This window comes from Glycine soja, chromosome 2 (assembly GCF_004193775.1).
Source record: "Glycine soja cultivar W05 chromosome 2, ASM419377v2, whole genome shotgun sequence".
Taxonomy (NCBI): Eukaryota; Viridiplantae; Streptophyta; class Magnoliopsida; order Fabales; family Fabaceae; genus Glycine; species Glycine soja.
The window spans coordinates 44,987,530-45,001,492 of NC_041003.1; the positions used below are offsets into that span (position 1 = coordinate 44,987,530).

The window sequence follows — 13,963 nt, forward strand, 5'->3', positions numbered from 1 at the left end:
TACAAAACCTCTTACTGTAGGACCTAATTCATAAATGACACGAGGATCCAAAAAATTCGGGGGGTTATTAATAAAATAGAGTACAATAGTATTATTGTGTAAATGTAACAATAAAATGTTAGTCACAACAATTAGTTTTTTTTATGATCTTCATTTCATTTGCTTATTGTTTTATACCTTAAAATACTACTAAATGACGTTTTACACGTTAAAAAATTATAACTAAAATACATATTTGATCTTTTTTGCTTTAGTTTTTTTCAGTTTCATTCTTTATGATTTAAAAGCTTAATTTTAGTTCGTAACTTTCTGGAATAATTTCAAATTAGTCGTTATCGCAAATTGCTAAACATGTAACAAAAACATATTCCCGTGTTTTGTAAAAGGATCATTTTTGTTCTTAATATTTTTTTAAAAAAGGTACATTTTGATCCCTCGTGTGTACAAACTTAACAAATTAAAAACATGAAGTACCAAATTGAACCTTCTGAAAAAAAAAATCAAGGAAGAAAATGATCCTTTTAGAAATTATTTTAATATTCTCAAAGGTAGTTACAAACTTAACTAAAAGTGGTAAAGTTAGTCCTACAATGAGGTGATGTTTTGACCACCGAACAGGGAAGCAAAGCCGTCAAAAAAGATGAAAATATGGGGCCTTCTCTAGATTTTTTCTACTGTACAAGTCGTGCAAGGGGTTAATCAGATGCTACAAGTAGTAGTAACACTATTTCTAGCTTTCAGAGCACAAGTTACAAATTGGCACAAAAGTTTGTCCTAGGTTTCTTTCTCATCATATATATAATATAGATTTTTTGTCCTGAAAATCTCAACAATCCTCTACGAAATAATAACGATGTTTTTGAAAGTGAAACAGACAATACAGTATATATTGATTCAGATATGCAAGGTCGAAAAGTAGTGTTCAAACAGAAGTACTAAACATGTGGATATGTAATAGTCTTCTTAACCGTAGGACCTGAGAGAAAAATACATGTTAAAATTCTCTCAGTATTCAAGGGAGCCAATTGATGGTAGTCCTGAAACAATTTCATGAGAATCTGCACCAGTGCTATTCAGCCTCTGTCCTGGACTTGGACCAAGGGATTCCAGGGCTTGTTCTCCCATTTTATGGATATCTTCAGGTGAAAGTATTTTGATATACCATACATTATTGACAAATGATCTACAAAAAGGTTATGCAGGAAATCCACGCACCAAAAAGAAACAAACAAATGTCAGCAAAACTTAGCCAAGTAAAATGAACAAGTATAGCATGTTTACTTATTTGAAGGTTTGGAGATAGAATGCCAAATGTATTTATTAGATCACAAGTTGATTTAACAAGACTTTATATTGTAAGTTGAAGTTGAACTTACTCCCACGGATCGTCTCCAAGGAGAAGAACATCGTTCTCCCTGTCGACGAATACAAGCTGCCAGCCTGATCTAAGAGGGTCTTCTAATTTCCCCTCAATACCAAACATCTGTGCCAACTCCTCCCGCAGCTCATGATAACTGCTGAACCGGGAGATGTCAAGTGAGCGCCCAACTGACCCTGATTTGTAAACCTGTGAAAAGATGATTAAACAAGAATATTTAAGTAAGAGAAAGGCTTCATTTTGCAAAGACTAATATTTATGACTCAAACCTTGACGAATGTTCGTGTCTGGTTTTGAGGGTCAACTTGCCCTGCACTTTGCACCAACTCTGATGAATCTTGACCACAAGGATATAAAGGAGACTGGAATCCAGACTCTCCTAATGGCATTGCTGATGCATCACTATCCGCTGATGCAGTAGTATAACGCGGGACAGTCGTAGGGAGCAGAAGACCAGATGAATCGATGTTGACCCCAAATAGAATAGGATTTTGGGTGTCCGAGTTACAATGTGGTGGCACCATTGCGGTATCTTTTCCAGAATACTGCACATGTTGCATTGAGTTGCCAAAAGCATTAACCTGCAACGGTGTGAATTTTGGGGCCCATGATTGTTGAGGTAACTGTTCAGTCAGCATGGACTGACCACTTCTGGATAAATTCAAGAGATTACCACTCCCTTCAGGACAAAGTGAACCAAGAATGTTTTGTCCTGGTGAAACTGAAGCAGGGAACTTCATGCTTGAATCTAAGAAATCTGGTTTTGAATATGACGGTGAAGGTAGACCAGAGTGTTGCCTCTGATGGAGCTGATCACTTTGAAGTAAAACTGTATCTTGATAAGTGTGCCGCTGCTGCTGCTGCTGCTGTGTTTGGTCTTCTCGATTGTTGTGTGATTTCTGAAGGAGGTGCTGAGACAGGTTCTCTGCCATTACTTGGGCTTGTGGCTGTAGAATATTATTAGAAGATACGGATTGCTGAATTGCTTGCGGTTGCTGAAGCTGCAAAGGAGGATTGGGGTTTCCTGATTGTTGAAGATAATTGAAAGGCTGTTGAAAATTCATTATTTGTTGTCTCATTAAATCTCCACTCCCTAAGTTCTGCAAACCAGATGCAAACATGGCTTGGTAGTGCTGATTATGATCATTTGCAAGTAAAGTTGGATCCATTCTCTGCTGCATCCATGGCAACAAACCAGAACCTTGAAAATTCAGGGAATTGAGAGCTTGGTCTCCAGGTCCACCCCTCAGCCACATAAGCCCATTAGTTGCTTCATCTCTGCCATCTGTAACAAGATCCTTTGTAAAGAAAGAAGACAAAAGAAGTGCCCTCAAAACCACCATGTCCACTTATTATAAGGAGGGAGTAGGAGACACTAGAGAAAAAAATATAGATGAATACAAAAAAAGAACCAATCCCTATTATTTTGGACATGAAAAATGGATGAAATAGGAATTCAAGTCGTAGAAATCTTATGTGGCTAACTAGATTTACCTTAACAAGCCTTTAATATCCAATTTTATTAATTTTATAAAAAAAAAAATTGTGTTGCCTAAGGACCCTGGTTAAAGAGTATTACATATACCTTATTAAATACTTTCAATTACTTAAAAAAGAAAGTACTAGATGATTTTTGTGTTTTCAATGTAATAAATACGTTGTTTTCAAATAAAACCTTTTTTTACTTCTGTTTCCTTAAACATCACCCTTATGTTAGCATTATTGGATAATGAGAAATAAAATTGGGGGAGGGGGATATTTGAAAACCTGACATTTTCCCTTTTTGGATGGTGAAAGGGAGAAATGTGAATAAAAATATAATAGCAAAATGCTCTCAAATTATGCCTTCGCTTTAAATTTTAAAAATAAAAATTTCTTCTTTCATGAGTTTCATCCAATCAATAGCATTAGAGTTGTCACAACATTGATTCTATGATGTGTCACATGGAAGATAAGTAGTGAAAAAAAATGGTATTGATAGACAGGCATGTACCATGAAAAGAAGAGGTGCCCGGATGCCAGGGTCGTTTCAATCTGAGGGGAAATAGAGATGGATACATTGGAAACGTTGTTAAAGGCTCAATTTCCCATAATGATACCCGTGGCTGTCTCTCTCCAGCGGTTGATTCGTCCCAACCAACCTATCCATAACAGATGCAAAAACAAGGTAAAGAAAAGAAAAGAAGACTCTTAACAGATGCCATACTAAGAGCTGCTTTTAATAATAAATATGTGGCAAAATCAAAATGCTGCAGCACATTGCAGGGGTGTGACCATGTGAGCCTTTTTAGGCAAGGGGATGAAGCTGATAGGCTGATATCAAATTTGAAATTATGATTATCATAAGGTCTCCTGTTTTACATGTTACATCAACAAAAAATAACTAGTTGATCAAGAAGGCAACAAACTATATGGCTAATGAAGCAAGAGGAATACAAAATAAATTATATGAAACAGGATAAATTAATTATGGTCTAGAAAAGGTTATTTATAAAACATGGTTACAAGTTACAACTGAGAAGATCTTCCTCCTTATGCACAATCCACAAAACACATGTAACAGCAAGGAAAAAATAAAAGGAAGCCAAATGCATTAGGTTGTCACCCATGTTGGTTATAGACTTATAGCCATTATGGAGTGTTAAATGCATGCATTTTTACCATGGGCAGAAAGCTAGAGAGGTTATTTCACAACTAGTTCCCATGCTCACATGACAGCAACCTTACCGTTGTACTAAGGTTCACCCTCTTAATAGTCCTATGTAAGTATGTTTATAATTAGAAAGGACCATTTTCATATAAACTGCTAGCCAATCACATGTATTACATTGTGATGACTTTACCTTAACAGATCGCCAATGAGAATTCGGCCAACGAACAGGATCCAGGTCACTTATGCCAGTTATTGTACCCATGTACCTGCAAAACAAAGGTGGCTTGTGCAGAAGTAAAGGAAAAATAGTACAAAGGTAGCTTTTGCATAAGTAAAGGAAAAATAGTACATAGGTGGCTTGCACCACACTCAGAATAATATTTTTACCTCAATTTCCACTGCTAGATTGAAACCTTAAAAACATTGTGTTTGGGGGGTGGGGGGGGGTTCACATTTCAATCAAAGCATTTAAGCACAGGCAAAAGTACAATACCAGACAACCAGAGAATAGCACTTAGCCGTTGATTCCACTGCCATCAGATTGTAATTGCTAACTCTTTTCTCTTAAACCCCAAAATTTAAAGCTGTTTAAAAAAACTAAGCAACTGACTATTTCCAAATCACTCTGGAGCCTTGTATAACTATTTTATAACCATAAATCCAGTTATCAATAAACTTGCCTCCTTACACAATAGATGCAGATGCCATATCAACCTTGTTATAAGTAAGCTATTTTAAAAGGCACATCTTCTGTCATACACATTTATAACTACGTTTAGCCCTTGCAAAATACAACTATCTGATCTAAGAGTTGCAAGAAAAATGTCCAAAATTTTAAGAAAAAAAAAAGTAACATATCTTTAAGAAAAAAAAAAATGGCTACAAATACCTGCGGACACTTGATTCTTCAGTCTCAAAAAGCATCCTGAAACGCATACCAACAGAAACACGCGTATGGTACACAGCTTTGATATATTTTGAAAGCGGTATGACAAATTCAGATGGACTAGCCCTGTCCATGATGTAGGTAGGTGTTAAAACAAGTATTATAATTTCTAATAAATAAGTATCAGATTCAGAAATGGAAATGTAGATAGTAAATACAACCTTGGGTTATAGAACACTGTAAAGCAGCTATTAGTTGCTGCAGCATGAGCAGCAGCTGCAAGAAGCCCAATGTGCATACTATCACTAGATAGAACTGAGGATGGCATGACAGTTTGTGGTCGATTGGCACGACGTATTCCCAAAAGAAGCTGATTCTTTTCATTCCTAAAAATGATGTAAAAACAATAAACAAGCAGTTTGCAGCATCCAAGGGGAAGAAAAGGTAGCATAGAAGATAAAACAAAATAAACACCATATGAAAAGCACAGAATCTCCAGCTACTAGTCGTTTGGCACTAACAAATACACTCCAGCCTGTTGTAAGAAGGTGTCGTTTTGGCTGTCCTGAAATGATAAACACGCAATAGACCTATCATATTGTGCAGAAGATACAACTAGACCAACAATGTTTAGTCAAATATAAGTGTGTAATGGAACTTAGCTTATTTTTTTAATTCTAAACAGCTTATGTTTGGTCTAAGAGAGATTTTGGTAAGAAAAAGGGTTAACCCGAAATAATAATAATCATAATAAATGTTATAAGTAGTATGATTAACAATGATTCTTGCACACAAGCTCTAACTTCTAAAAGATGTACCAACTGTTTGATGTGTTTCTGTTTTAATGGAAACACTGCCTTTGAACCCAGAAAAACTAATTATAGTGAATTAAAACAAATGTAGGAAACCAAAAAGAAAGTCAGTAGTTATTACATCAGATAGATTCATCTGTGTTTCTTAAGCATAACAAATCACAAGCTACCAAATATTGTATGAGGGTTGATAGAAATATGTTACCCTAACAAAGTACAAAAAATCTACATACATCACTGGCAATGAGGCCCAGTGGAAGACTAAAGAACTCATTTTTTGGAACTTCCTTTGAAGAAGCTGATGCTCATTGTCAAAAGGTAATGCAGCTAGTTTTCCATGCTTGTAATACAGCTAGGTTTAAAAAGTTACATAAAATTTTATGCAATTGAACTAATATACTGATTTACCAGCATACTTGGATGTATTTGTCATGGCAAAGGTTTGCTATATTGTTCTATTTGTGTGACCTAGAAACTTGCATAACATTTTGCAAAAGATAATACAGATTTCACAGAAGATGGTCAATTTTTTTGGCCTTGCTTTCAAGGATTATTAGGCATACTTATGTAAGGTTAGCCAAGGAAGTAAAGCCAGAAACTCAACCCTGGTATGTTTTATATTATGGACAGAGGTTTTTTACTTCATCAGGATTTGAATCAATCCCTTTATTTATAAGTGAAAGATAGACTTACCTAAAAGATCTACTATATTTCCTATGGGATATAGTACATTATTCAAACAATACTAAAGTTGTTTATACTAACATGACCAGGAAAAAAATCACATCACTATAGATTAAATTTCAATAGAAATGCATAAGAAAGTTACAAGTCATAACTCAAGTAAGGTGGCACCTCATAATATTAGAAATAAGTTTTTTTGACAACATAACATAACACAGCACATCCGCTGAATCACTGCTATACTACACAAACATAACATCTTCCCACATTAGAAAAACCATCATAGACCACCCAAAATACCAACAGCAGTCCAACCAGAGACACAGCCACACACACCCATGTGCTGACCAGCCAAGACGCATAAGGAAACCATCACATGCACTGCTCCCAAGCTGACTGCATTTTCAGTTGAGAAACTAAATACTGTCTTAGTAAACTACAAATAGCAGATAGAAGCATCCACAAATTGAACAGCAAGACTCAATCAGAAGCACTCATGGATCATATCAAATCTCCAAATCAAGCCCCTACAGTCCACAATTGAAGCTGAGTTTTAGGCAAAAGGTCAAATGAATGGGAGAAGCCATCCTAGGATTTGGTTCTTTACATTTTGAGAGGGCTTTTGGGTTTTAAGTTTCAGAAATAGGCCACTCAGCCAGCAAGGTAACATCGCCAGATCCTATTGATTTAACAATCCAGCACATCAACCCTGTGCAATCTCACAAAAACGAGCTCAAGTTTGATCAGGATCGAAGCAGAATGCAAAAATCATAACAGTGTGTAGTTTTGACTTCCTTGATTAATGCCAGAGATAATCAATGCAATTTTGGTAAGCCATTACACCAAGGATTTCATCTCACTCTAACTTCAATCTTACAAATGTTTTTTCCTTAGTTATTAGAATTTAACGACTCACAATTTGAATCCTATGATTCAATACAATTCGAATCTCACAATCTCAGAATTTGATACAATTCAGCTACCTGTTGATTCAGATCATAAGATGAATCTCAAATGACTTTGCATCTTACGATACATGAACAAATCTGTGCAATTTTGTATCATCGATACGAATTACATGATTCAACAAATCATTAATTTTTTTCTTTTTTTAACTTTTCTTTCACCAATTCTCATGAAAAAATTGAAAAGTCATACAAGCTAAAATTGTTAAATGAAAACGAATTTAAGGAGCACTTCGCAAATTATCATATTTGATTAGTCTACTACTTTTTGTCACCAACTCATTCAATGCATGCCCTCTATTTTGATATTCCATTGCTTCATTTCCACTCTTCTAAAATAAAGGCTCATAATCTCAGATAAAACTAATAATTTTATTCTGAAAGACTTATGGTTAAGTTGTTTAATCTATTTCTAGTATAAAATTATAACACTGAACACCATATCTCATCTATATAATATTGGAAGAAATTTTTGATTTTCTCTTAATCTTTTAATCACGATTAAAAATTAGCTCAGTCATTCACGATTTGAATCTCAATTTGATAACCTTGGTCTTTTTAACTACTTAATTGACCCTTCATCTTACTTTGTACTCTTGTTAGTGAGTGTACTGATACATGTAAGATTTAATTTATACAATTAGCCACAGGCATTAAATTATAGAACCCAATAATCCATGATAAGTTGATGAAAAAAGATTAATAATCAATACTTTTTTTTGTTTAGATAAAGGAAAATCCTAATAAACCGTTTCTTAAAGTGATATAGTACTAGTAAATTTATTAACTATTTGACACATTATGTACTTTTTATTGGTAACGTGTTACTTTGTATCTTTTTCCAAATCCAACACCTTTAACATGATATTCATTCTATGCTTATAATGTCAAGTAATACTCAATCAAGCTTAATAATAGACATTATATAAAAAATTTCATGATGGCCTGAACAGATAATCATAATATTTTTTCATGCAAACATAGTAATAACACATTAGTGGCATCAATTACGATTTTATGTTTATATCTCATTTGTTAATTGTTTTATACTTCAGAAAACAAATTAGAAAATGACATTTTTCTGTGTCTTTTACAATTTCAAGGAACCATTTGTAGATTCGACTTAAGAGTTTACCTATTATAAAAAATAATAATAATAAACCTATTAATGATATATATGCATAACATAATTCTCTTAAGACAACAATAATTCAATATCTCAACTCTACAATAAATCAAATTAGCAAACCACGATGATAAAGTGATAGTACATTATTACTAAATAAGACCAAACTACATGAATGACTAAATCATTCATAAATTCATAAAAGCATAAGTTACTAAAGTAAAAACATTTCAAAAAGATTTAATTTCTTCAAATCATTTGAGCCACATAGTAAAACACTAATCATTGGGCGGCAAAAGTTACATTTGATGTCAAACTCACTAACTCACTTTTGGACTCAAAAGTTTATGCGAGTTTACATGAGTTTATCCAAGTTTGACTGTGAATTAACGTGTTCTCTCTACCTAGAACCAAAAACTCACAGGAGTCTACTAGTGAACTCGAGTTTTACAACCTTGCATACCAATTCTTCAAACTTACCTTAAGATCTTGTCACATGAGAGCATGATCCAGACAATAAATGAATTGCTACATCAGTTTCTTGGTAACCAGGGTTTCTTTGAGAGGGATTAAGAGTTAAGTCCCAAACAGAAGAAAAAATTAATTTTCCACCAAATGTGTCTAATTGATTCAAGTGCATCATCTTCTTCCCCAATTGTTTACAAGATCATTGATAGTAGCCAGATATTTTTTGAATAGTAAATTTTATTTTCAGAAGTTTTCATTGGAGTGTATTAATAGGTCAGTCAAAAGATTCCTAGAGCATCTATCTTATTAATGATCCCTACAAGTATGTAAAAAGGATTATTTAAAAGCTTTAAAAATAATGGGAATATTTTTATCTACAAAAGGTATGTGTAAAATATTGCTTTCTTGATTTTCTAAGTGACCGATGTTTTGAGACAAACTAAAACTCCTAAAGTGATGGATAATATGATGAAGAAGGAGTAATTAAAAGCAAAGATAAGGAGACAGGGCAAAGAACCATCGCTCGACAAAATTTAGTTAACCTAATGCAGTAATGCCATAAATACATTTCATTCCTGTTCACCACTACTTTAGCATACAGCAAAGATTTTATTTTTTGTACAATGGCAGGTTTTTTTTTGTAAAGCAAAGTACCAAACCAAGGAACGGTCTATATGTGGTGGAAGTATAAAATAGCAGGCCATTTGATTACACTCAATAGAGCAAATAATCCTATTATAATCTTCTTTTAACTTAGTGGAACTCACCCTATAAAATGACAAGATGTGAAGATAATAAGAATGGAATCAACAAAAAAAATAAAAACTTACCTCGAAAAATATGTCGAAACTTCCACTCAACATCATGGAGATCCCTAGCAATTAGTTCTTGCGCAGGTGGTTGCTGTGAGAAATCCTGTACAGCCGAAATAGAAGAGAAATATATCCAAGTCCATCATTCTAACCAGAATTGAAACACAGGGTAAATATGAACACTACCAATGGAGGGAAAACTTTCTCAGCAGCGCGACGAGGAACAGAGAACCCTCCATGTGTGCTGGTGTCACTTGCCGTTAATGTCTTGCAAAAATAATTTGAGGGCTGCTTACTTGGAACGCCCAACTCCATGGGAAGAAACGTATCCTTCTGCTCTTGCTATGCACACAAAATTACAAACAACGCAATTGTCAACGCCATAAACAAGAAATGAGCCTATCACGGATAAACAAGTTGTGGAAAGAGCAAAAATATACCGGAGTCAGCGGCTGCAACGTCATTTGAGCATACACTTCATCTGTTTCAACATCTGCCTGAAAATCAAGACAACCTCTAGTTGACTGCATCTACTCTAGTGGGAGGTAGACCTAATTCAACTATCAAAGCAAGCAACATGGAAGGTATAATACCCACATGCATTGTAACATTGTGAAGTTGGCAAATCAACTGGGGTGGCAAACTCGGGTAATTGGGTATGTGACCATCAACTTCTCTGTTGGTTGTGGCAGCAACCTAAAACCATTGTTCAGCACACATGCTCAGTCCAATCCTCCATTCAACAAAATCCACCACGATAAGATTGAATTGCTTCCAATCCCAAAATTAGCAAGAAAAGTTATGCATCCACCTTCGCATGCAAAGTAGACAAAAAATTGAAAAAACAAGGAGTAGAGTGGAGTAGGGACTAGAGTAAAAAAAGCACCTGCTCGCTATGACCCTGAGGGAAATAAGCCACACGAGTCCCTGCAGTTGGTAGGGACACCAAGGGACCCGCGCATGCATGCCATAGCTCAGAATTCAAACACTTCTTCTCCCCTCCTACCATCATTCCACACATCAAATTATCTCCAAAAAGAAAAAAACAAAATTAAGAGGAACAAAAAAAAGTAGGAAAGAACACTCACAAGTCACAAGCCAATGTTGAAGCAAGCACAAAAAGGTTTTTGAAAGGGACAAATACTAGTATATTACTATACTTTATACTAATACTAATTTTTTACATTTGAAGTCCACTCTAACCAAGAGCTCAGAATAGGGTGCTAAATGATTTTATTTTTTCCAAATTTAAAAAGGTAAGAAAAATAGAGTGAATGGATACCTTCATGTCCCTGCTGACCCAACCCTGATGTTGAAAGCTTCATATCAAGCTTTCCCCTTTTTCCTCCTTTTTGAAGACACAGTATTCAGCAATCACAGACACACATGGAACCCTAGCTCAGTGCCAGCATCCTCAATTTCCCCAAACCCATTAATATTATTATTATTGTAATTATCATTATTGCATTCCCCCATGTTCCCCTCCTCCCACTTGCCAATGCACTCCATGCCCAAACAAAAAAAAAAAAAACAACAACTTCCCAAAAAATCAAACCCACCCCAAAACCCCTTCAAAGGGATCCATGAAGCTCCGCAACATGCTCTCTACAAACCTCAAAACCCCACCAAAAAGCAAAGAAGAAAAAAACACCCAGAAAAGGAAAACATCAAGCAAACGCAAAAACCACAAGTGGAACCCAATTGGAACATAACAACAGCTTCAAAGGTGACACGTTCTCCGAGATCGCCATGAAAGAAACTGAACAAAACGAAGAAGAAGAAGAAGAAGAAATATCAAAAATATGAACGACCAAGGAACCACAAGCAAGTGAGAGTATGTAAGGAAGTAAAGGCCCTCTTTTGTGGCCTATCGCTTTCGGATTGAGACCCAAGTGAGGATTTTTGGGTTTGAAAGACACAGTGAAGAGAGAGAGAGAGAGAGCGTAAAGGAAGGGTCTTTGCCATATATAAGGGGGTCCCGACCAAGCTGGACATGGGTGCAGAGGAGGAGAGAGAAAGTGAGAGGAGAGAGAGTGTTTCGACAAAAGGAATCGGAACCGTTCGATTATCCGTACAGTTCAATCGTGGCCGTTGGTTCCGACTGATGTGACAGCAGGCATGTGCCACCATCCTTCAGTGGTCGTTGTCAGAGTACGGAGAATAGAGAAGGAAAATATATTGCCATAAATATAATAATAATAGTGATAATATTAATAAATTGTTTTCTTTTTTTATTAAGAGAAAATAAATAAAATATCTAATAAATGAAAGTGAGGGTTGTGTTGCGAATGAGAGAGAGAAAGCGTGCCACGCAAATGGATGGGCAGAGAGAAGAAACTGTGTGTGTGAGGCGTAATAAGTAGCAAGAAAAAGTTAAAAGCAAAGAGATAGATAGTCATTGATGATGGATGTGTATTCCTACTCTTTTTCTTCTTGTTACTTTTTCTCTCTCCTCCATTTTGCATCCAAATGAGATAGTAATATCAACATATTTTAGTTTCAAGGATATTGAATCCCAATTTCATTTCATTGATGAAAAAAATAAGATTAAGAAAATAAAATATTATTAAAAATAATTAATCATATTTTTTAATAAAGATTAATTATTTATAAAGTTAATACTATACCAATAACATGTAGAAAAAGAATCAGAATAATGAATAATAAGATTCAATTCAATGAAATCTGAAATTCCTTTTGGTAATAATATTACTTTAATTATGTACCACTCTACCAAAAGATGGTTTATTTAAATATTTTTTAAAATTTTAATTAGACCTTGACTATTGATATTATCACCATAGATATTATTATGCCAGTGTGGAGTAAGGAGTAGTGACCCAAAATTAAAGTGAAGGTTGAAGAAGATATGAAAAAGAAAGAGACTCAAAATTGTCTCACAATTATTAATTATTAAATTATTGACGTGGTGTATCAGTGTGAGTCAGTCTCTCAATATAGTAAATGGTTTTCTGTTTTCTAAATTGACTGTGGGATATTTTTCGGAGATTAAAAAAATGGTAATGGTGTGGGGGTGGGGAGGTCCAATATTTTTGTTTTTGTCTCCATTTTTGTTTTGGTGTATTTTTTTTTCGTAGTACTCTTTTTTTTTTTTTGTAATGTCACCATTTTTTTCTTGATACTCATTTTTCAATCTCTTGTAGATTTTAGTAGAGTTACTCATATCATAAAGATATATAACAAAAATCCTTAAATTTAAATCTTTAAAAGACCATCTCCTATGATAATTCTTGCAAGACTTTTGAGTTTAAATAACCTGTTTTTGGATTGTTGATGGGACAATTCAAACCTTCATTTTGAGAAGTAACATCGTTCATACTTCTGCAATAAAATGATCTTGATCTTGAGCTTCAAATTGTCCCAAGTGCATTAGAGAAACAAACACCCACGTAGCATAATATGTTAGACTGATTTTACATAAGCAATTAATTCTTTTGATAAAAAAAAGTTAATTAAGTTTTTTCATACTTAGAAAATAGGTTATTTTTAAATTATTATTTAACATATATTTTTTTTAGCCAAGTACTTAAAAGAAAATTGTTTCAATTTACTACTCAACGTTAGTATCCTTTCGTTAAGTGATGACGTGACAGACATAATATCACATGATCATCCACATCGGTGCTACATCATTGTTGTGTCATCCCTTTATTTCTCTCTTCCCCTTCTCCTTCTTTCTCTTCTCCACTGTGTCACCACCACCCAATGTCAATTCCAATTTGAAGGAGAAGAAGAGTCGCAACCAATTGAAGCGAGAAGTCAGGCACACTACTAAGCAAGACATGGACATCATCTTCCTCGCCCACAGACATGTCCATCGATTCTCAATCAAATGTTTTAAAATTTCCATTGATTCTCCAACATGTCCAACCCCAACATACCTTTTTCGTCTCTTAAGCTCGGCCATGATTCCATTGTCTTCTTGGCCTATGACCTCAATGTCAAGCAAATGTGCGTCATGCATCAAAAGAATTCGCACTGTGAGCTTATCTCCTTTGACCGTGCAACTGCGCAAACGCCTTCCAACACTATATCAACAACACTCTTGCCTTCACCGTCAAGCATGACAACTTCGTGTATGGCACCATCTCGGAGGTGGGAAAGGTCGACCGCTTCATCAACAAACTCGACCACTTAATCATCGAGCTCAAACTCACC

At 34.9% G+C, this 13,963-nt stretch overlaps 1 protein-coding gene across 6 annotated transcripts; it reads right to left on the reverse strand.

Annotated features, from left to right (window-relative positions):
* Positions 1-704: 704 nt before the first annotated feature.
* Positions 705-11,721, reverse strand: LOC114397597 (auxin response factor 8-like). 6 transcript variants are annotated; one of them, XM_028359731.1, is made up of 14 exons: positions 11,067-11,721; positions 10,671-10,786; positions 10,382-10,480; positions 10,225-10,281; positions 9,971-10,126; positions 9,803-9,887; positions 5,392-5,482; positions 5,139-5,303; positions 4,921-5,043; positions 4,222-4,297; positions 3,372-3,519; positions 1,648-2,663; positions 1,377-1,567; positions 705-1,183 (listed from the first exon to the last, which is right to left on the reverse strand). In XM_028359731.1, the coding sequence occupies exons 1-14, from the start codon at positions 11,107-11,109 to the stop codon at positions 1,006-1,008; spliced, it is 2,544 nt and encodes an 847-aa protein (XP_028215532.1). In that variant the 5' UTR covers positions 11,110-11,721; the 3' UTR covers positions 705-1,005. The 6 variants fall into 6 exon arrangements, with proteins under 6 accessions (XP_028215532.1, XP_028215516.1, XP_028215525.1 ...); XM_028359715.1 differs by having other exon boundaries at positions 10,671-10,813; XM_028359724.1 differs by having other exon boundaries at positions 10,225-10,277; positions 10,378-10,480; positions 10,671-10,813.
* Positions 11,722-13,963: the final 2,242 nt, after the last annotated feature.